Source organism: Rhyacophila brunnea, unplaced genomic scaffold, assembly GCF_057557595.1.
Source record: "Rhyacophila brunnea isolate RB1 unplaced genomic scaffold, BYU_Rbru_1.0 scaffold_12, whole genome shotgun sequence".
NCBI classification, from domain to species: Eukaryota; Metazoa; Arthropoda; class Insecta; order Trichoptera; family Rhyacophilidae; genus Rhyacophila; species Rhyacophila brunnea.
Window position 1 is genome coordinate 10,988,687 of NW_028232774.1, and position 25,501 is coordinate 11,014,187.

The window sequence follows — 25,501 nt, forward strand, 5'->3', positions numbered from 1 at the left end:
TATATCGATTCAGCATTGTGAAGTTATTCCACAAATGTCAGTTTTCCACCATCCTGTAGGTGAGAGAATGAATGAATAAATAATGGAGGATTCACACATCAATAATATACATACACAAGGCTTAAGTATGTTTGAATATTGAAAAAAGCTATGGGGGGGTCCATTTCGAAGAAAATATATAATTATAATTAATTATATAATTTTTAAGGCGGCGGGGTTGATAACATCTAAGCTGGTGCCGTATTTACCCCAACTTTGCTTATAGCTTCTCGTTGCTCTAACGGCAAACTCCTCCCATGCACTTTTCCCGCATACCTTCCCCATACCCAGACAGTCTACACTTTGGGTATAGCTGTATACACCTAGCTTGTAGCTATACGTTCTCACCTGTGATTAATAGAGACCTGACGCATTCACTAATGGTAATGGAATCGATCGAAAATGATCGTGTCTATTTCTGTCATCCGTGCAATATTGTCATCATACCGATTTAGATTTGATATAAATGTAATAATAAGATACTTAGGATCCTTTAAAAAATTTACTTTTATAAACAATAATAATTGTAAGTTTATCTTTGATTTATCCTCTCCTCCCGTTATGATGTTACATCATATATGGACAACGCCTTATAGCAGGCCTGGGCCACATTAGAATAAAATGAACGATGGGCCACAAGTAAAATACTATTTTTAGACATACATTATTTATTATCATAAAAAAGGAATTTCATCATAAAGAAATAAATGATTCTCTCATAGCCAACAATTTAATGAGAAGAATAAAACTGTTTTACAATTTTTTTTGATTTCAGGTGTTAGTTGTGTAGTGGAGATTCTTAAAGCTGCTGCATCGATGCTTGATCGTAGAGTTTTTATTGATATTCATGATTGAAAATGTTTGTTCTCATATTATGTAGGTTGATCCAAAAATAACCAACATTTTTCGAGCAGAATCTTGAAGTTGTTCGAATTTATCCGAATTAAGTGTTGTAAAATTTGCAGATTTCTTTTCGACCGTGCAATTTATGTATATTCAAAATTTATTTTTAAAAAGGCGTTAGAGGTTAGAATGTATAAAAAGGGAAACTTTTTTTCAGAAATACAATTAAAGCTCGCGGGCCGTAGTTTACCCAGGCCTGCGGCTTATAGGTAATGAATTGGGATGTTCAAGGAATAATATAACTCGTAGGTAGTTAAAATTCAACTATATTTTTCTCTAGTGATAGGTACATGATTTTTATAAAATATTATTATAACAAAAATCAATTCAATTTTATTTAGACCGTCTTCAACCATTCAATTTTCATCACATTTTTGACAGTTTTCAGTGAATAACAGATATAAAAAGTCAAATACAGTTAAACTTGGTTATTACGATCACGGAAATAGTGAGATCTTGGGTGTAATGAGGAAACATTTGTTGACATTTTAGTTTATGATTCTCTCCATACATTTATTCACTTTTATAACGAGCTACTTCTCGGGAATACCAAGCAAAACTTTTAATGTGTCGATCGTTTAAAAACAACATTTTCGACCCAAAGCAATAAAATCCGACCGGGGAGTTAACTAGACCGATGCCGCCCGGATCGGATTACGTTTATGATAAGTTTCTAAGTACCTAAATGGTGTTTTCGCCAACAACACTGAAAAAGTAGTATCCACGCATATGGTTGAAATTGCATGTAAAAAATCCAAGCTTTGTGAAGTCAGTAGATACCTACCAGCGCCGGCGGCTTAGCACTTTATTACAACAAACAACTTCTTTTATAGTTTATAAATGCCATGCTTGTTTCGGGAAATTTTTACGATGGTTTTCAGATTTTTTATCTTCTATGCTTAAATAGAACGTGGCGTGAAAAATGTTATACAATGATATAACGAGTAATGCTTATAACGAGCAAATTCAGTTGGTCCCATCTTCCTCGTAATAACCAAGTTCGACTGTAGTTAAAAGAATAGTTTAAAAAATAAGCCTATCTTATTAATTTGTTATATACTCTCAGTCATTCTTGTAAATTTTGTAGCGATGAAGGCTTTACGAAATCTATTTAAATTTAATATTATAGAGTCTTTTCATCACACCCACTTATGCTAAAATGCTAATGGAAGAATATATTTATTTACTAATGTAATAAAAAACAAACAATTATAGGTGAAAAAACATAACCTCTTTGGCAAATGTAGGTTTCATCGATTTCACAAATCTTTTGATATAGAAATATATTTTTTAATTTATTAGTTTAAGTCACACAAGAATTCTGTAATATTCCAGAGTGTTGCATAACACAATGCATCTGTAAGTACAACAGACCGTTAGTAAACAGTAGACGTTTAATCTGGATCGCAATTGAGTCAGTGTAATCCACGATTGCGATACAGATTGAACATATAATGCCTGCCTATGATTGATGTAAGTTCATCCAATATGAATTTATAATGAGAATTAATATTCTAATCTTAACAATTTATTGTGTATATAGTTGTCTATTTATAACATGTCACCATAACATTAGAAACACAATATCATCACGTACCGTCAGAACATTCAATACCTAATAAAAACTAATAACCTACAAAAACATTGTGTCAATAACTTGTCTTTTGTAACTTTCGAAACTACTAAAATCAAACATAATAGAAATGTGTAAATTGATTTTGTGGTGTGGCATGATACACGTGAGGTATCCTTAGTCTCGTTATGATACAGTGGCAGATTTTGCTGACATTCGTTTTCAGCATAAAATGTGCTACGTGATGGGAGCATGTCTGATAACATATAAAATACCAAGTAAACAAACATTGCACACATTTTGCTCGTGGTGCGAGCTTACCGTGATGTGAAGGTATGTGATGATAATGTAGACTAATATTTGTGAAGCATTGAATTTATTATCAAAGATAGCAACCATTTTATGAAAAAGACAATCTAAAATGGTGATTGACATTTTGTATTAAAAAAACAATTAAAGACCCACGAAACCTAATAGGTGGATTCAAAAGTTCATTTGATATTAAAGTTGTGCCATTTTATATTAACAATTATTTCTAAATTTTATATTAGAGTTTGTTGAAACTTTGTACTTTTACATAAAAATCGTTTTAGCGATCCGGTTTTTGCCTTTTGATATTTCAGGCTTTGTATACTTATCTATGGTAAGTACGTATATAATTAACATCAAATAAAAGCATGCTATTGTTTATGTATGCCCTGTATTCATCTCACACATGAAAGTGGCGTGACTGTACTGGGCAGGCCATATCTCAAGGATGGAAGACACGCGACAATCTCTCTTCAATATAACTGAGGGAAAATTTATTTCTATTGATTTGATAGAATTAATTTTCTAAATTTTATGTTGGCTTCTTGTAAAACACAGCCATATTGCATTTCAAGGGTGACAATAAATGAATTCAATGCTTTTTCATAAGCTATGTCTACATTCATCCATTCTTGCCGTTTGCTAGAGAATCAGAGAGTACGTAGGGTGTGCATTGGCCGTTTTTCGTGATGAAAGTGCTAGCGCATGTAACTCCTCCAGCATTGGATATCTGTTCAACATCACGACTCAGTGTTGCCAACTGAATTATACCACAAAAAATGTATAATATATTATACTATAATTTTACGCTAAATAAAACAAAAATATTAGAATTTTGAAGGGATTAAAACAAAAAATGTTCTGTGTACCAATGTTTTTTAAAAATACTATACTTTTTACATCTTTATATTATAATCAGCCTAAAAGTGTAGACAGATGACGGAGTGCGTTCCATACAATCAATCTAAATCATGCGCAAAACTACTCTGATTTTTAGAATAAAAAAATTGAAGCAAAGTGGAAGATGAAGTGAACAAATGTAGACATAGCTATACGATTACCTAATAATATAAATTGTTATTAAGTCTTAGAATAGATCAAAAGAGTTGTCGTCAAACTGCTGCGGAGGTTGCGAGGGCGCTGGAGCTCGTGGTACTCCGATGCCAGCTCCAGCTCGGTACTGCGGTTGCTAATTTACAAGAAAAGAAACAAACAAATCATTACTTACTTCATAATCTCTCTGCCTTCATTAGTTATCATAAACAACTACATTATGTAATCAGTGTTTTCCTGTACCCAGTTTCCACAGTGCATTAAATTTTTTATTCTTCATCGTTTGTTGACATAAATTTATTAAAAATAATACTCTAAATTATTGCCCAGTGTAATCAAAATAACGAAAAAGTACCACTCATACAAATAAAAATTATATTATATTATTTACTCGACAATTATATATTTTATATTTTTTCTATTTTTTCTATTCATCTGTAACTATCAATTGGATTTCCAATATTGCAAAGATTTTAATATACAGTGAAACTGCGACTTTAAGCTTTTCAAGGGACTGACAAAAAGGTAAGTGATAAATTATCTTTTTATTAACTAAATCATTCAAATTGGTTTAGTGCATATCTTCGGTTTATTTATCACTTTCAATGTTATAAATTGATTTGAAAGTCTCCATCTTGTATGTAATCGATGCTAATAAAACAGCGTTTTAGGGCATAGTATGTAGGTACCTCCTAGCATTTTCATTTATTGTATTCGGCACAAAACAACTTAACAAACAGAACGTAAAATGATGATTTTAAAATCTATGTCTAGTCACAGATTTCGGATTGATTGCGACCGACTAAGAGTGTTCATTGTTTTTAAATGACCAAGCCGCCAAAATTTGAGCCAAAACAGAGAATGATAAAAAAATACCAAACACTGGCTAAAGTAAAAAATGTAAAAGATTACCCACTAATTGCAATGTAAAACCTTGGCCTTGTGCACAGCAGGCGTATTTACAAAAAGAAATGCAGTTATGCATCAACAGTTTAAAAATTTAAATGATCGTAGTGCATTGATGCACATACAATATACATAATTGAATGTTTAAATAAAGTTAATTAAAAGCGCAGAATTACTGCCAGCAATCGTGCCTATTTTAAACTATCATGGCAATAAAAAAGTGCCGACTGTCTCTCCAATCTCATTCTTCAAGAGTAAGCGAGACGCGAGGTTGTCATTTTATACTATTGTATAAAATCATATTGGTCGTATTGAAAATCGGTTAAGCTCAAAATGAGTGGTTCGTTTTTTACCAGCATGTTCGCCCCTATCGCTCTACTGCGCAGGCGGAGATCGAAAATAATCTTACTTGCACGTAATAAATCATCACAATTAAGAAGCTTCCAAACTTGTTTGATTTATGCATGCAATCTTGCCAACTGCAGGATAATACATGTTTCCCCATACATTTTCTTACTGTGCACAGTACATCCATGTACGTGTAAACGGGGTATAATTCTAAATGAATTTTGAATATGCATTTCAGACATAAATTGCTAGAAATAAAAATGTAAAACTGAAAATTAAATGTGCTAAAATAAAATGAAACTGCAGAAACTGTGAATAACGTGAATTCCAGGCATGTAAAATCGAGTCTCCACTGTATCACAATCTTTGTAACGTGAACAATGAACAAACTGTTAGGAATACATTATTTCTTTTTACAATGTCCGATCCTAAGAAGATGCATGGTAGAGATTTGTATTAACAGATTTTTGTTATTACAAGAGATGGATGTTAGCCACTCTCTCAACCTATTAGGTCCATACTATGACTTTAAACACATATTGAAAAACAATATTGTGTATTTGCCATACCCAGGATTCGAACCTGGGACCCACGATATTTGACGCATTAGCCACTTGGGCATCGTGGGTTAAAAGAATACTACCTATATTTGACAAAATAAAACACAACAATATGTCTGTAACTAATACAACTTATGAACTTAAAAGGAACAATGTCCCTTTGAAGCAGACAAAATCTGTCCTGATATTAAAATAAGTGGAACTATTACTACTTATTGTGTTTTATTTTATTAATATAATGTATTTCCACCAAGAGTTGACAGTTACAATAATAATAAATAAAACAATATTTCGTCTTTGTTATATCTTTAGTAACTGAGTTATTGAAAGATGGAAACTATAAGATGTAAATGGAATACAGTAGACTCCCGATTATCCAGCCTAATGGTGGGGAGAGGCGGCACGGATGAACGAAAAACACGGATAATCCAAACTCTGGTTTTTTCTTTTTAAAATACTACATTCGTCTATTCAATTCTAAACTATCCTAAACGCCAATTTTTCGAAATAGGTTTTTTTACATCAATGGATTCTCAATGAAAAAAAACATTTCTGTATAAACCTAAATGCATAGGATTATAATGAATAAAGGCCGGATCTTTCAAGTTTTTAACCGTCAACCCATAAAAAAACACATTAAAATGGTGGACGAATCCAATATCCTAAGGAGACTTTTGCCCAAATGATTCTTAGTATGGATTTCTACAATTAGTCAGTTGTTTTTTCTGGCAGCTCAGGTGCGATGGTAATTATTGTAATTAAGATAATCGTCTTGCCAATATTATAACGCGACTTGCGGCTACGACAAACGAATTCAAATTCGCAAAATGCAATTAAAAAGATCGCATTACAAAATTGATGGTTTGTTTTATTGCAGGTAAGTAATGGTAAACCATTTTTATAAAATGCGTGTAGAATATGTTTTTTCATAATTAAATATCGAATAGCTTTTGCGTACCTACCACTAATATAAATACAAATATTGGAAGATTTTGTCCGCTGACCCGTTTTATGTTCTAAATGTATCATATTGATACCTATTAGTATTACCAAGCAACAATACCGTACCTACATATCGATAAAAAAGTCACATACCTACTTGTTTATTTCTTTAGATATTTAAGTATTTTGAGGATGCTCTGCCCAAACTGGTCTATTTGATTATAAACTATTGACATTGAAGAATTTCATCAAATCGATCGTAAGAAATTTCATCTTTAAAATACCAGTGGCGTACATCTGTAGATGCGAGACATCCCTGAAAATATTCGTTTGAACCTACTATTATAATATTATGTATTGCGTAAGCCGTAATTGCATTCTTCTAAAGGTTTTGCAATATAATATTGCTTCAGATTTTCACTTAGTCATTGTATTACGTTAATATTTATTGTTGTTTAATTTAATAAAACGCATTTTTTGTAGTACTTATTCCACTTTTAATCAATAAATTAGGACCGGTTTCGTTCGCATCAGAGGGACATTTTCAACTGAACAAGGGAAGATTCAGTTGAAAATGTCCCTCTGAGGCGGACGAAACCGGTCCTAATTTATAGATTAAAAGTGGAATAAGTACTACAAAAAAAATGGAGCCATTGTCGAAAACTACCCAATCAAGACTCGTAACTGGACAAAATCTGACATTCGAATGAAATTTTCAAAATGGCGTCCTATGGTAGTTCGTAGTTCCATTTTTGGCCATTCTACAGGTAAGTTTGTAGGTGTGTAACGTTAAAAAAAAGTCCCGCCGTCCCATGTAATACTTCAGATTTTCACTTAGTGATTGTATTACGTTAATATTTATTGTTGTTTAATTAAAAAAACGCATTTTTTTGTAGTACTTATTCCACTTTTAATCAATAAATTAGGACCGGTTTCGTTCGCATCAGAGGGACATTTTCAACCGAACAAGGGAAGATTCAGTTGAAAATGTCCCTCTGAGGCGGATGAAACCGGTCCTAATTTATTGATTAAAAGTGGAATAAGTACTACAAAAAAAATGGAGCCATTGTCGAAAACTACCCAATCAAGACTAGTAACTGGACAAAATCTGACATTCGAATGAAATTTTCAAAATGGCGTCCTATGGTAATTCGTAGTTCCATTTTTGGCCATTCTACAGGTAAGTTTGTAGGTGTGTAACATTAAAAAAAGTCCCGCCGTCCCATTTAATACATTGTACGCTAAAGGCGCGCCGATTAGGTGGCCATTCGACATAATTAGCATTATATCATTAAAACACTTTATAATATGTACTTTCGTACTTTTTCCACATTTATTCCATAATGTTGATATTCAACCGATTTTATCCTAATGGACATTTTCAATTGAATAACAGTACAAAATATAGGTAGGTACATATTATTGCATAAAAAGTCAATTAAGTATAGAGGACGTGGGAGTCGATTGTTTACTTGAACTAACTTGTTGGTGATATTTGTCCTTATTTATTAAATGACTGGTTTATACATTAAGAAATAGCGTAACTTCAAAACTGTGAAAAATTTGCTGTGTTTAAAATTCACCTGCCGTAGGTGTATGTATCAAAAAAGGTTTCCGACCAATGACAAAAACTTGAAGACGATTTTATTGCTTTTGTCGCATGATACGTACAAGAAACCCACAACTTAAAAATGAATTATTTTCCATACGATAGTATGTATCATCATCAGCTGTAGTATATACCAATATTGCATATAAATTGATGTTTACATTTTAGATATAATAGTGCAACCATCTATAATACCGTGGATTTACAAGAATAAAATTACAAAGCGGCAGGTTTACATAGGTCGTAAGTGCATTTGCTAGTCACGCAGCCTTCGCTATCGAGGCTTGATAATTATATATTATATACTTACACAATATTATATATGTGACATATTATAATATTTAGGAATATTATATTTCATCCATTGTTGTTATTTTTATCTAAGAATAATATCAACTAAGATTTAATAACAATAAACAAAAATGCAAAATGTACAAAGTGTTTAAAAGTACCTTATACACCTTCTAGAGGAAAGTGGTATAATGGTCCCTATATCTAACGGGTACGAGTGGCAAAAATATTAATCAATAAATTCTAATTGATTTATGTTTTGTACTAGGTATTCTATTAGTCATTATTTACGACCCGGCTTATGCCTTCTGGCTTATGGCCTTCTGGCTTCTTCGTGCACTATGCGCACTCACCGATCGTAAATGCAAATTGACATAATAAAAGATTGTTAAAACCTTCTTACCTATTAGTAAAGGATCAAGTAAAAAACAAATTTTGATTATCTGAAGTGTTTGTGAAAAACCCGTAATGAATATATTACATACTATTAATACATTCAATAGGTAAGCCCCTTAAATCGTCATTTCCCGTAAACAATGGAACCAGCTAATGTGAAATATCACGAAATATACCTACTCACTAAATAAAAACAAATAAACAATTTTAAGCTATAATCCATAATCGTCAAAACTGAAGTGATCTCGGATTTTAAGAAAATACGTAGATCAGTTAACAAACGCGCAGGTTAAGTTTTTTTTGTTTTTTCTACCATATTACTATAACATCAAATTATAGTTTCATGTGTGAACTCCCAGATTGGATAAATCAATGAACTATTAGAACCAAGGTCAACTTGTTAAGGCAAATGGTAGGCACTGCAACTGTGTTATACCTATTTATATCTAATATTTTCTTGATAAAATAATTTATTATCAATGGTATTAGGTACTATATATACACAATGTATCAATGTCGACTAATTATGATTGTATCATTTTGATAACTTCCGAAATAAATAATTATATCGGGTTTATATATTTCATTGAAATAATACTATGATATATAATTTATAGTATTAGGGAGTAGCAATTAACAGAAAACGCATGTACTTACATATTTTGCATGATGAATATAAAGTTTTTGAAAATGGCCTATAAAATGTCAAAAAAAACATTACAACATCAGTACCTATATATTAAAATTGAATATCTCAATATGTCCAACCACTTGCTTGAAACACAAAAGTACGATTTGAAGTATCTTTCGTACGAAACTTTTTCTAAAGGGTTTCATTAACCACATAGGTCCGATATTCCCCATTTTACCCATCCATAAATCCATATAATATAATAATATGTTTTCATATTATATATTTTCGTAGTATCAACATAATATACGAAATCATTCAGATTTGGTACGATTTTAATAATACACTAGCTGTCAGGTCCTTCTCATTATGGGAGCAAGTGTGATTTGTTATTTGATAGTGAAAATAAAAGTAGTTTAGTAGAAATTTTAAACTTTGATTACAATAATAGGTATGTATATAAAAAGTGGAATATTATTAAATATTATAGATATTACTATTAACAACTAATTTTTCCACTCTATACGTAAGCGCTTCATTAATTTCTCTAAATAGTATAGTATATCTACCTACTAATAGCAGCGTTTCTATATAATTAAGTATCGATAAAGTCTCTTGCACATATTATCAATATCATTTATTTCATATTTCATTGTACCTACTACATCGTACAACTTATTTTTCTGAAAAAAATAGGTTCCATAAATTATTAACGCATTTTTAATTAAAAAATGTTGTAATATTCGAGTCCGTCCCAAAAAAAAAAGGACTCCAGATGTCCGGTGTCTAATAATGAATATCTAAGAAACAATTATTTTCATGCCACTTCTTAAGTATCCAAGTGACATTATTTGTCAAAGTATTGAATTTTTCATAAATTTGAAATTGGAAAAAATTCCCCAAAATTAATTGTAATTTGAAACACAAAAAATGTTTTATTAATATTTCGATATTACAGAACTAAAATCGAATTAAGTAGATGTTCGTAATTTCTAAATTTCGCTTTCCTGCACATTTTATGGTTTGGCGTTTAGGATAGTTTAGAATTGAATAGACGAATATTATACATTTCTAAAGCAGAAAGTTATTTTAACATGTTTAATACTCATTATTTATTAAGAAAATCTGTTTTGTTTGCAGGAATCTTTCTAATATCAGTTTGAATTTGCCTAAGCGAGGTTCATGTTATGAACGGATAATCCGCACACGGATAATCAGGAGTTTACTGCACTTGGATTCTAATTATTTACTGGTCACATTTTTTGTTAGTTGTTTCTTTCACATTTCCATTTCATGTGGACTTCTGAGATGGATGATTTTAGTACTTTGAGTTATTAACACAGCACAATAGTTTATTCTACTCTATACTACTATACTCAATTTTTTTGATAGGTATCATGAGATTGTGTTTAGTGCAGAAGTGTGTCTTTCAACAATATTAAATACGCTGCCCTTGACAATGGCTCAACTAAAGCGAATGTATGTGGTCACTATTGTGAAATGGCCCATGGCCGGCAAACGTTTGCTGTACTTCGACAATGTTGGTGTTTCAACACACATTTAAAGCCGTCAACATTCGCCTTGTTTGGGCCATACAGAAGGAGCATACATAAACAACAACCAAAGAGGCATTAAATTCCACTATCCCATTTTGACAAAGACAGAAACATAGTAATGAAATGTATATAGCACAAGTTTCCACTGACAAATGAAATCTATGTGCCTTATAAAAAGTGTCCCACCAAATGAAGAAATACTAGATGAATAGCGGTAATTTACGAATGTTTAGATGTTTTTAAGATGCATTAAAATATCTCCATGCTGGGAAATTCTGAGGGCGAGTTATTAAATTTTAGCAAATTTTGATTAGTTTTTGTTATTAGTGATAATCTTTGCATATTTTATTGAATAAATGCTAATACGTTAATATATAATAATATATTATACAGATATGTATCAAAGGAAACTATTTTTAGTTGAACGAAAACTTTAAATGCCATTATGTATTGTTTGTTTTTGGAAGTTGGCAACATTTTTCTGTAGGCTATCAAAATGAAATATGAACTCTTATATAGTTGGCAGAAATGTGTTTTTCTGTTTCAATGACATTTTGTGTGAGAAAACTTTCTATTATGCAATGGTGTGGTGTTAGCACAGGGCACAGTAGTTATTTTTTAATGAGGACTTTTAATATTAATTATTCAGTTAACATAATTGTGTCACCAATAAAAACAAAGTACTAAATTAGTGAATTAATGATATTCACTGATAATGAAAAGACAAGTTAAAAAAAACTGTCAAAAGAAAAAGGTTCTACTGTACTGCCAATAGATGGTATCTGTTTGCAATTCTCAGATTCATTTTCAAAAGCTATTAATAATTTTAATTAAAATGATCAATGATTAAAGAGGTGTATATCGCTTACACATGCAGTGCAGCATCAAAACAGATTTAAAAAAAGCAACTACATATTATATTTCTCATTGTTGAATGTGAGATTTAATGTGTACACCATTCTCACTTGCACCTAAATAATCGGTACAAAAATGCAGGTTTTGTATGTGTTACTATATCGCGGTGAATAAGTTTGCTTGCACGCGACAACAACTTGTGAGTGGTATAGGTTGCAGGCCATTCATTGCATGGAATGTTTAGATGGTCTCCCGCTGCGTAAGTAATGAGGCGCAGTAAGGTAATTGGCGGTGGACAGTAAGTGGTGCGAGGTGCGAGTGGTACTCGAACAACTGTGGGGAATGTAAAATCCGCAACATAAGGTCTGCCTCACAACACATTCCCCATTAACATTCTTCTTACTGGAGTGACGTGTGTGTCTGTTGTTTGACCCACCAATTACCTTACCGTACCTCGTTGCTTCCGGGACAGGACCCCTGCATACAGTCTGTGCAAAGAATGGCTGGTATGCAACTTGTAGCACTCGCAAGTCGTCAGTTGAATGCTGAACTTTTCTCACTATAAATCAGTGGCGAAGGGTGAAGGGTAGGTTGTGCAGATGCGCAAAAATAGTGCACACTTTGTTAGTCATACTTATTTGTTTTCATTGAACGAAAACCACAAAGTGTAGATTTTGTTAGTTTTTAAAATTCAATTAAACCCTGCCTCATCCAAGCCAAAGTATATAATGGTCAAAAAATATTCGTTTACCTATAAAATATTTGAAATTATTCCATTAAACCATACATAACATTAGATATTTTATAGATAGAAGAATATTTTTTACGATTATGGTCTGGAGTAGGCAGCGCTTAATGAATTTAAAAAAACTAACCAACGCCATCTGTAATATGTATTCTTAATTCAATGAAAAAATTATGTATTTAATGGCATAATCTTAGATATTTTACAAATAGAAGAATAATTTTTATCTATTATGGTTTGGTTTAGGCAAGGTTTAATTGAATTTTAAAAACCATCAGCAAATTGTATTCTTAGTTCAATGAAAACAAATAAGTATGACTGACAAAGATTAGTGTGCGCTACTATGTATGTCAGATCTCCACAGCCTACTTTCACCCTTCGCCAGTGCTATATAATACGAAATATTTTACAAGAGAGTTCTTTGAAACAGCATACTTCAGTTATTTATATGGATAAATGTAAGCATATTTTTTTTCAGCTACGTGTTCGAATTTAGAACTAAGCTCATCACAGTATAAAAAGTATTGAATGATATGTCAAATGTTAGCATGTGGTGCCCTCACTCAGCGGACAACTTATACTGGTAGGTCTATAGGTACTAAAATACATACCTTTATTTATTACAAATAATAAATATTTTAAGTACATGTGGCTGTTTCAAAGAATTTTAAATATTTCAAATGCGACTTGGTTATATTTTTGCATACGGGTAATGTGAAATGTAATAGTTGTTATTAGGCATAAAATGAATACTAGCTAGTTATTATTTACACTATGTATAATATAATACAGACTGGCAGGCATACAAAGCAAAAGAATGAAAAAAAGCAGTGTTATTTGTATAATTTTTTATTATTTTTGTTTTTACAAAACATACAGAATTGGTTAGACATTCGGGCAAAGAAATATTGCAAACAAAGCAGGTAAATAATACAAACTATCATCGGTTATATTTACAAATGTGAAAATATATTCAAGGCGTGAAATAAAATGTTGTGGATAAATATATGCGGCAGGTTGTCAAACTTAAATCTAGGGTTAGGTTATGTTAGAGGAGGTAAAGAAAATAAAAGAATCTATATACAAAAATACTTCTGAACAAAATTAATTGAATTCCACAAAATGGATGCTAACTAAATACAATAATAATAATAATATGATAAACAGTATCGAACTAGTATCTGAAGAATATATTAAAACAATCTATAGCAAAACTTCATTCCTTGCAAAATAAAAAGATCAATTCATATTTCCATTTTCCACTCCATAGTAGAGCAAAAACTCTTGACAATATGTCCGATGTGACATTTATATTTTGCAGGAATACATTGTCAATGATTCGCACGGTCGTATGTACATAAAAAAACTCTAGCCCTATTACAAAAAACAAATTGTAAATATCAACAACAAAAGTTATCTATCTGTTAAATTTAGGTAAATTTAATACAACTGTAAAGTTGATAATCTTGTAGACGTTAATTGTAAAAAAAAAATAGTGAATCTGACCTAGTAAGGAGATTACAACCAATGACCCATTGAGCTAGAAGCATGCATTCTACCTTCTGGTCTTCAGTGAGCACAAAGATGGCAGATAGCGTAGGTATTTCAAGATGGTTATTCGGTGGTATTTTGGGAATTCAAATTTAATTAGTATTCTGAAGTATTTATAGTTAGTAAGGCGGTATTAGTATGTAATGCGTTTGTTATATAATTGGATGCGACAAAGCAACGAATAATTATGTCATATGTGTTTTTTTGTCATTCATTATTTTGTATGGAATGTCATTATCGCAAATTCCACAAGCAATTTGTCAATAGAGGGGTTGTTTTTAGAAGTATTTTAAATACCCAGTCTCAGTATCTAATTTATCTTAGATTTGGACTGATAACATTAGATAAATATTCACAGCATTGGTAGTTTATAAAAATAGGTTTATGAATTATGGTACTGTATTAAAAATGTTCCACAAATAATCCTGTAGTATTAATAAAATTACTAAAATATTTTTTATAATGCAATACCTATTACATTTTTAGTAAAATACTTTTATTCATAATATAGTATTTGAAAGTATCTGAATTCATAATAATATAATATTGTAATTAGTATGGTTAGTATATAACGCAATAAAATTTTAATGTGTTATAACAAGTGCGTAAGTATTAGTTTGTGTTTTAAATTTTATTAAGTGTGAATAAAATCGTTAAATTATCTTCAAACAAATGAAGATACTCTTGTTAGAAAAATACCAAAATACAATTGACTTTCAATTAACCATTTGTTTTTATAATATGGATAAAAACATTTATCTTATAATCGTTTTCGCATTACTATGAACAATTCATTTAAAATTTAATTGTGACAGTCCTCCCTACTGAGAAGTGCTAAGTTATTCACTATTAGTATTATATTTTTACGGGTGACAGACACATTTTCTGTTGTCGCTACTGTAATCTGTACATGCAATGAAATGTTTTCAATATTTTCAATTCAATTCTCAATTCAATTTCAATTGAATTCGAAAATTGACTATCCAGGGAATATACTTAAATCTAAAGTCAACTGTACTGTGTCCTTACATTTCTCAGAATAAACTCTATATTCTATGAATTTATTTAATTTATTAGTCTTCGTGATGCTTATTTTAATACCATTTTAAAATGTAAAAATCTATAAAGCATGACAACATTCTCTCGGCACTGGCAAGTAAAAACATGCATTTATATAAAATTATTTCAGTTGACATTATCTGGCCGCAATTGGTTGTATCCACGGTCCATTGCTTAAAATCTAAACAAACACAGAGGACATCATGAATGATCGAGGAAACGATATTCCGGACATATTTTAACTGTCCTATCTACTTAAGGTGGAGTGTTGTAGTAGTAATAGTGACATCTAGTGATAGAATTAGTAGACATGCAGTCAGTTACAGTTTGAAGTCTGAAAAAACTAATTGAGCTAAGTGCCAGACACATTTTTTGTTGTGTACATACCACTAGCGGTATCTTGCGAGTCTTACCACAACTCTAGTCAAACAGAGATAAATATATACATCTCGAGGCTTTGACACCTTACATATTTTAGGTGGAATCAATTTTTGAATAAATGGCACATGGCACTATTAGTTTTTGCAGTATTCATTTACTAATTAATTATCTTTGATACAACATAACTTGAGGAAATAATATAAATTGCTTTATAAAACAAAGATTATAATCAACTATCCTAATGAAAAATATCATTGCCAAAATAGCAAAGCATGATTATACATAAATATGGAGGATTTCAATATAATAAAACATTTTCATTTCTAAGCAAAACCATGATTTTAAACAAAATTATTGTGATTAAAAATCCTTGGTACACGATAACAAAAGATAAATGAACTATCATTCAATAAAATTAATAGTGTATTTAAATAATAAAATAAAAAAAATTATCTTTGAATTAATGTTTCATTTTGTTTTTAGCCGGGTCGCACATACAAACTCATCTTGACTGCAACACGCCGAATTTGTTGATATGATTTTGTTGGCATTCACAAAACACGTGTAACTTAATTTACCGCCACATACATCGTGAATGCAACATTTTTGGTTGAAAATACATCTGATATTGCAAGCAACGTATTTCTAAGCACACAGCATGAATGCTGCTTGTTTGTAGTTCAATAAGTCGCCTTTACCACACATGGGAGCTCATATTATTTTACAGAGCATGTGTTACCTTTCAAACTAATACCATAGTTCACGAGACGAGTTTAGAGACAAATTTTTGTGTGCATTGTGACGTATTATTTTTAGATACGAATGTTACTAAAAAATATTTTTAAAGGTAATGCAGTAGGAAAACTGTTTTTAATTGCATGTTCCGTTATTATGTCATTAAATGTCACTAGTCACTTCACCTTAAATAAATATAATGTTTTCTTGCAATAAAGTGCCTGGCTATTGCTAACTACAGTAGCGAAGGGTGGTGGTAGGCTGTTAAGATCCACCATAAATAGTGCACATTAAGCTTTGTTAGTCATACGTATTTGTTTTTATTGAAGTACGGCATAAAGCCCACCAAAAAAGCGTTTGGTGCGCTCACTATTGAGTAGGCCCCCTCCCACCCGCGCATTACCCTTCACCTATGTAATAAGGGGCTCAAGGAGCACAAAATAATTATTATTATCAGCGTCTCTCATAACAAAGCAATAAAAATATTATTAAATTTCTCGGGGCTTGTAATTAATATCGGACACGCAATAACTAAACAAAGAGTTCGCTGTTCTTAAATAATGGCTTTTCGCTCGTCTATCAACGACGCTTCGAGGAGCGTGATTTTGCTTGCCGTGTTCAATGAATGGACTACGTTGTATTTTCGTTAATTCGTCCGGCTGAAAAGCCACACAACGGTGACTCATGGGGCAGGCGGGCACAAAGCGTCGTCAAATCCAGTGTGCGCTGGCGTATTTGATTACGTTGTATTTTCGATGATTTACACGCCACTTGTGAAATTTTGCGCGAGAGCCCCACTCGCTCCGTTAAGTGGGTTTTACGCCTAAGACTACATTTTACAGATGGTGTTGGTTAGTTTTTAAAAATCAATTAAACCTTGCCTAAATCAAACCATAATAGTTTTGGTATACTTTGGGCGATATGACAAAATTGTGCAACACTTTTTCATTCATACTTATTTGTTTTCGTTGGATTAAGAATACTTATTATACATATTGTTGGTTCATTTTTTTAAATTCATGAAGCCCTGCCGAAACCAAGCTATAATTTTTTTTTTTTTTTCCGACCATGTCCGATCCTAATAGGATCATATGGGCCTCCACAGAGTAGAGGTTTGTATTAACAGATTTTGTTTTTTTACGAGAAATGGATGTCAGCCACTTGCTCAACCTATTAGGTCCATACCCTGACTCACACACAAATTGAAAAACAATATGTGTACTTGCCAGACCCAGGATTCGAACCTGAGACCCACGGCGTGATAGTCCAACACTTATGCCGCGAAAATATTATTCTATCTATACAATATCCAAAGTTATGTATGATTTAATTACATAATTTTAGATATTTTATAGATAGACGAGTGTTTCTTGATTATTATGGTTTGGCTCTCGCAGGGTTTAATTGAATTTAAAAAACTACCCAATACCATCTGTAAATTGTAGTCTTATTTCAATGAAAACAAATATGTATGACTAACAAAGCTTAATATGCACTATTAATGGCGGATCTTAACAGCCTACCTCCACCTTTCGCTACTGGCTAACTACATACTATGTCTACTAATATTATCGGGGAAAGGTAATTTTTATTTTTACTGTTACCTAACAAAAAGATCTGAACAGTGGTCTGTCAATTAACATGTTATAATCAGATAAGTGCTGTTTGGTTTATCTACCATTTATACGTACAATGTCTATTATGGTTTAATTTGGTAGATTTCAATTTTAGGGAAAATTTTTTGGCCAATTTAAAAATTATTGCATAAGCATATCCAATAATAAATTAAAAGACACTGCATACATAAATCAAACAACATGGCTAAAAAAGGCAGTAACGAATGACATTACTGTTTTGAACACTTTAAATAGATAGGTACCTGAAATAAATAAAGCAGTGTCGAAGAAAGAAATAGGGTTTAAAAAAATACTTTGTGGCACATTGGAGCTTTTAGCGGGTATTATAAAATTAAAATTTTTTGACACTTATTGCTTTATTTTCTTCATGTAAGAAAAAAAATAGTACATATGTTACTTAAGGGCGGACGTGCTCAGCGTGGGTCAAAATGGAGCTTTTGTTCTATTTTCAAAGCATGATCCTGGACATACCTTAAACGTTCTAGATAATATATTTACATAATTTTGAAGCCTTATTATCCTTTATATTTATTTTAAACATTTCATGACTTCATAAAGTATTTTTATTACATAAAATAGTATTCTTTTAAACCTCTCGTTCTAATGTTTTAGAATATAGTCATATTTCAGTACATAAATGTGCAGTGGTGATAAGATTTTTTACATTTATTAATTTTTAAACGCATTTATAAAACCATCAGTATAATTTATGTCGACATTATTATAGTGAAATATTTACGATAAAAAATTATATTGATAATCTCTGTGATCCCAAATTTGACAAGAATTAGGCATTTTATTATTCAAAAAATGGGCAAGATTAACACATTTGAAGATAATTCTAAAGATACTAATTATAAGCTATGTCTTTGACCATTCAAGTGTGATTAACATCCTATGAATAATGATTGCTTTATAATAATTATTGACCTAAGAATAAGGTAGTGTTTTTCTGAAATACGCCATTTCTTTTGGCATTCCCCAATGGTTAAGCTACAACATACGGCCGTAGCCATAAATTGACAAACTATAATTGAAGTAGGGAGTAAAATGATGTTAACGCGCGGGTGAGCATGTCCCCCCTTAAGAAGAAAAAAACATTTTAAAGCTAATAATCTCAAGGTGTGAAAGCGTCACTTGATATGTGAATGCATAACGTCAGTCAATCAATCCTGCGTTTCTGAAATATTTGTTGTCTAAAATGTGTTCAGTAAATAGGGAATGTATGATTAAGTCTATTGGCAAAATGTTGCCTTACAAAATATAATATACAATAGGTTATTACGACGGAATCTGATGTCGATTTGGCAGGAATGCTGACAAAATTCCATGAATATTTGTACTTTAGCAGTTGGCTACACTGTTCACGGGCAATAATGTTAAATATTACATATGCTGATTGGGAGGCCTTAGAGTGCCCGGTGCCGGCGGCCGCCCCCTGGCCCTCACTTGCTATAGAAAGAATAAACACAAAAAATTCAATTTAACATTAAAAGATTCACTGTTGGTTTTCGTCGGCGACATTTATCTCGTTAATCTATCATTTATATCGGATATCAATACTGGAAAGGACTCAAAAGATCATACTGATGGGTTAATAACTGAGATAGTGTATGTACAGATTTTACCGAAATTGACAACCGTGCATCATATCTTTATCAAGCAAAAATATTGTATATCCATATAAATTATCCAAGATATTGTCTCGTTGTATTAGATAATAATATATCCTATTCTTCTTAAATTTTCAATTTATTCGATTCCTTCAAATTATATTTTCTTAAAACATACAACATCTGTGCATTAACCCATCGACATATAGATTTTCATTTTTGGTATTTGAACTGTAATGTGTTCTTCCTTTTCATACCTTCCTTGATGTTCCCGTTGCATAAGCCATTCACAAGGTATAATCTGGCAACATATATGTAAAATGTATGAATGCGAACACTGTTCGAAGAAATGTGATGTCAAAAAAAAGTCAGGTTGATAAATGAGTTAAATTCAGACCAGAGATGCCAGATCGTACATTTTTTTAAACATACACATTTATTAAAGTGACATCTGCATTCGTATACCTAACAGTTACCTTACCACAATATTTCTCAAAAATGAATGGTCTTTGCAATGAGCTATCCCAAATACCCAAAATAGCCGTGAATCGTTTGTGATCTAGCTGGTGGCTATAGCCGGCGATAACCAGGTGGTGTAGAATTGAGAAACCATAGACAAGAAAATACTAGGCGAATTAATTAATAGTGCTTCATCTAAACTTTATAAATAAAAAGTAAAATAGTAAATATTTCAAACCTTCATGGCAACTATTTTATTGGAAATAGAAAAAAAAATATAACTAGTTTTTGGTTTAATTTATCTTTATCATGTTTGGTTTAGTATGGAGATGCATGGATGCACACGTGCAATTGTTTTTAATTGAATATTTTTTAGAAATTGTCGAGAATGCTAAGCCAAAAGGGCAATTATTAAATGAGAATTTGCAACTTTACACGAGAGTAATTTGAAATTAGAATTTTATCAGTTTTCTCGGTTGTATAGAATAACTTTTGATGTGACGTAGTTTTGAGACACTGGAGATAACATTCCAAACAATCTTAACACCGTAAATCCAATTTTGTGTCAAATTATACTTAAGTTAACCCTTTTGTCTTAGCAACCTCGGTTAAAAAAAACACTCACAATCAAACAAGGTAAATTTTGTAATAAGCAAACCTAAGATACAAAAATAATTCAATCATCATTTCATCAAGAAATTCCACAAAAAATGATTTAATTTTACTGTTAATTGAATTGAGAAATTTTATTTCAAAGAGTGAAGAAAATATGGAATACGGATTGAAGTCAAGTTCATAAACAATGACTGTCATTTTCATACAATTCTCTCCTTGCGAACATACAGCCATGATTTTCTGGTCAGTATTGTTCGCATAGTCCTACAAACTTATCTAAAGAACGGTCAAAAATGAAACTACGAACTATATGGACGCCATTTTGATAACGTCATTCGAATGTCAGATTATGCCCAGTTGCGAGTCTTGATTGGGTAGTTTTCAACAGTGGCTCCCCCATCCATTCTTTAGAAAAGTTTGTAGGTCTGTAGCTAGTGTTCTACTGCCATTGACTTAGTAATGGACACTGCCTCTGAAGAATAAAATGACCCTACTCAAAAACATCCAGGACTGCTTGTACAAATTTCATTATATCACATACGGATGTGAAATTTTACTCACACTGTACTAAAAATGCGTATTACAATGTGGTTAAAAGATGGATTCTTCCATGGCAATGATAATAGTTTTGATTTATTGGTGAATCAATAGTGGATAGTGTGGAGTGCGTTTTGAATGGATTACCTGCTGCAGCAAATGACGGAGTCCGGGGTTGCTGGCCATCACGGGTCGCATCATCCGGTTGCCCGCCGCTCCTCCCATTGGACCACCTGTTTCATAGTATATCATTCAAAACAACCATTTCAAGTAAATTTATTTTACAAAGTGTTTTGATGAAAATTGAACAAATAATGCGTGTGTTAACAAAATAATAATTTGAAAAAGAGCTATAACCATGGAATCTGATGTACCAAATATGGCTTTATTTTAAATTTTAACACGGCGACGTTTACAACAATACTCTTTTACGGTATAAATATATTTTATGTAGTCATTCAATGTTAATTTCCAAGATGAGAAAAGACAAGGTATAATAATGACATATATGTTTTTCTAACAAAGTTTACAGTTTATCCAGGCTAAGCTCACAAAGATACGCAAAATTACTAATTTTTCTCGTTACTATGTTACTCCATCATTGAATTTACAGAGATTGTGTTCGTTCAAAATATTCTGCAAAATAACGAAACCATAGACTAAATTTGTCGCCATGACAGCATGACAGTATGCGACATGTATCTCAATATAGTCACAACTTTAGTGGCAGGGGTGAACTCACATTTTGTTAAGTAAAACTATTGACACTTTTTAAAAAAAAATAGATCTTACATTTACCATGTCATAGATACCATAAGACAAAACTGGTTCAATGAAACTGATTCAATTTCCATCAAAAACATCTTTTCAAACCTTGAGAATTCAGATTTTAATATATGTTATAAACATAGTAATGTAGTATGTTTGTTATTTTTGAGATATAAATTATGATTAATTTTAGTTTTAAATTTTATATTAAGAAATATAACGCATTTTTGACAAACCTGCAGGGCCAGACTGCTGTGGCAGTTGAGCAGGCCCCTGCCCTTGCCCAGGACCCTGTCCCATGTCCACATTTGGTCCCATGGGCCCCCCGGGACCCTGCCCCATGAGCCCGGGGCTTTGTCCCATCGGACCTCCAGCCTGGTTGGGTACCCCTCCACTTCGCGCCATCTGCTGTAGTTGAAGCTGTTTTCTTTGGTCCTGTCAATAGAAATTATTACTCAATACATCATAGAATCTATCAATTTCGTTTGAATACACTAAGCAGTCTAGTTTTACAAGTTTTTGTTTGTAAGAGATTAATTAACCTTTTCTATGCCTAACGATATTACTACGGCAGTATCTGACAGGCCGCAGATTTTTAACAACACAGTTTGAATGTAGAGCGAAGCTCTTGCCACAATCGCTGTAGTACTGATAATTTGTGGCTTAGTATTTCATAATTATTCAAACAGATGTCAATGTGTATTTAATTTTTAGATTATGCAAATAAATCGACAGTGGCTAGTAATTTGAGTTTAAAGTCGGATGAGATAATTTTTAAAAACGAAATTTGTATGTGCGGCCTGTCAAACAAGACCTCATAGAGCGAGAAAACTCGCTGAAGGCATAGAACTGGTTAATTTGCATACCGTTTATTGATTTTGAATATTTTTTGCATTTCTGATTGTCCCACAGATGCGCTTGCATGTCAACTTAGGAATAAAAACATTTATACTGTGTCAGAAAATGTTAACATGATAAAAGTATAAAACTTGAAAAACACCAAAAACACAACCATTAGAAAAATCTTTGATAAATTCTTGGACGGAAAAGAATCTGAGAACTATTATATGAGACATAATAACTTATTACGTTATCTCAGATTTTTATTAGCAATTGCAAGGATAAAAATAAAATTTTGATTATACTAAATGCTATTTATTAGGTATGTTGATTAAAATTATAAATAGGTATGATAGCAATTTCTTGGTGGGTGGAATCTGAAACATCAAAGTAATTATTCGCAAGAATAACAGATGGATCGGTAGCTTAATTGATTAAAAACACTCATCCGGATGAGTAAAGTAAAAGATGTGTTTGAATTCCACTCGGCTGAAAATTTCTTCTAGGATTTTTTAGACTGATTCTGATGGCTTTCTAAAAATGTTATTACTTATATACGTAATAACTAAAATTTTGATAGTTTTTGATGTCGGTTAACAATTAAGGTAACTACCATTTATTGGTATGTACCTGGATTTAAACCATAAAAGCTGATTGCCAAAAATTAACACAATTTCTTAAGCGGTTCAGATGTATGCTGCTAATTAATTTATAGATAGGACACACGTGACTCAATTGTTAAAGCACATTGGCGTGAATCCAGTGGATGCGGGCTCAAGTCCAGCCGGGTGTCTTATTTTTTCCAAGATTTTTTCTGATGAGTTTTCATGTATTTAATAATTTTATTTATGACCATACTTTTGAACAGTTCGTATACAGCCATTCACAATATGAGAAGATCTTCCTGGGAAATGGGTATGAAATATCATCGTACAAACCTCCATCTGTTTGAATTGATTTTCTTGCTGTTGCGCAACATGCAGGCTATTCTTGATCTGGGGCACGTTGCTCATCTGAGACATTATCTTGTACTGAGCCTCTTGTTGTTGAGCCGCCTCCAAAGTTTGTTGAAGCTAAACAAAAACAATCCAAACAATTACATATTTTCGTCACTGCGTACTCAATCTATTGCTGATAAAAAACGTCCTAGTATCAACACTTTACCTAGTGCGTAAATAACACAAATTGGATAGTTACTTAAAACCTTGAAATTTCAATTGTTTCCATTTCGTCACCTCAATGCTACAACTAGATAACTCTGATTTGGTCATTGTTGAGAAAATGAAATTTAAACATCACTTGATTAACACAAATCTAGGCTATAATCATTATATAAAATAAAAATTGAGCTTGTCTAATTTGGAACAATTAAATAATGTTCAATTGTGTGAAAAAATATTGTAGATATACTACAGTATAACCTCGTTTTTACGTGCCCGGAATTCACGTTTTCCCGGCAATTGCGTGTATTTTTTTCAGTCCCGATGTATTTCAGTACATTTAATACCCGAATTTACATTTTTCTTTCCCGCGATTTACGTCGGAAATATTCAAAATATGCGAGTTACGCGCGCTTGACAATGATTGGGTCGTGACATTCGAACAGCGTAAGGTGTTTGGAGGGAAAACTCTGTGTCTTTTGAACGGCGCACGGTGATTGGTCGGCGAGCGACGCTGTGATTGGTCCGAGTTCGGCGCATAACAAGGTGATTGGTCGATTGGTCGCCATCTTTTCTTTTGGCATCGTGTTTGTGTTTTGTATACACTCCGTCTGTCATTATTCTGTCATTAGTCTTACAAGTTACAAGTTCGAGGTTTATTTATTTCATATTGCTTTTAAACTTTTAAACTTTAAAAACCTACTTTACAGCTTTGCTGATATTCAAGATGACACTTTTAAATGTTTATATAGTCTTGAAAGAGAATTACATAACAAAAATGCAACAAACTACATAATATACATGATTTTTTTAATAAAAAATTTCAATAAAAATTTAAATTGAATGTTGTTTTTTAATAAAATGTTATTTTTTTAGAAACATAAAATTTAAATGTTCTTTTTTCAATACCCCCCTTTTACATTTTCCCTCCAATTAGGTTTTTTTTCAGTCCCTTAAAACGTAAAATAGGGGTTATACTGTAATTTATTTATTTAATGCATTTATGGTTTTATTATCTAATATTTTCAAACTCATAATTAATACAGTTCCCATTAACTTCTGACTTACCTAGTTTTATCATTTTGTAGAGAAGAAGAAGAAGAAAATTTGAGATAGCATATTCAATAACTATCTCAAAAACAGTGAAAATCGAGTTATCTAGTTGTGATATTGAGGTGACAATATATAAGTAAGTAAATTACTGTTTGATCCTAAGCACAGTATAAAATGGGCCTCCAAGTGGAGGTTGTATTAACAGATTTTTTACGAATAACAGTTGTTAACCATTCGCTCCACGCTCAAGGACAATATGGGTGGGTACTGAACTAGGGTATCGATATGTGGTCAAATAAACAGTGATTCATATTTTTTAAAACCGCCTTCTTTGCAGAAAAAAAATATTTTTTGAACCATCATCCCAGTAAATGTAT

The 25,501-nt window shown here is 31.9% G+C and overlaps 1 protein-coding gene across 5 annotated transcripts in view; it reads right to left on the reverse strand.

Annotated features, from left to right (window-relative positions):
* Nucleotides 1-1,189: 1,189 nt before the first annotated feature.
* Nucleotides 1,190-25,501, reverse strand: part of MED25 (Mediator complex subunit 25) — a 62,217-nt gene continuing 37,905 nt past the window's right edge. For all 5 annotated transcript variants that reach the window (XM_085960765.1, XM_085960764.1, XM_085960762.1 and 2 more), the window contains 4 exons: nucleotides 23,850-23,984; nucleotides 22,308-22,506; nucleotides 21,451-21,536; nucleotides 1,190-4,013 (listed from right to left, as the gene is read on the reverse strand). In XM_085960765.1, the coding sequence (XP_085816891.1) occupies nucleotides 3,912-4,013; nucleotides 21,451-21,536; nucleotides 22,308-22,506; nucleotides 23,850-23,984 (522 nt within the window). In that variant the 3' untranslated portion in view covers nucleotides 1,190-3,911. The remainder of the gene's footprint in view (nucleotides 4,014-21,450; nucleotides 21,537-22,307; nucleotides 22,507-23,849; nucleotides 23,985-25,501) is intronic.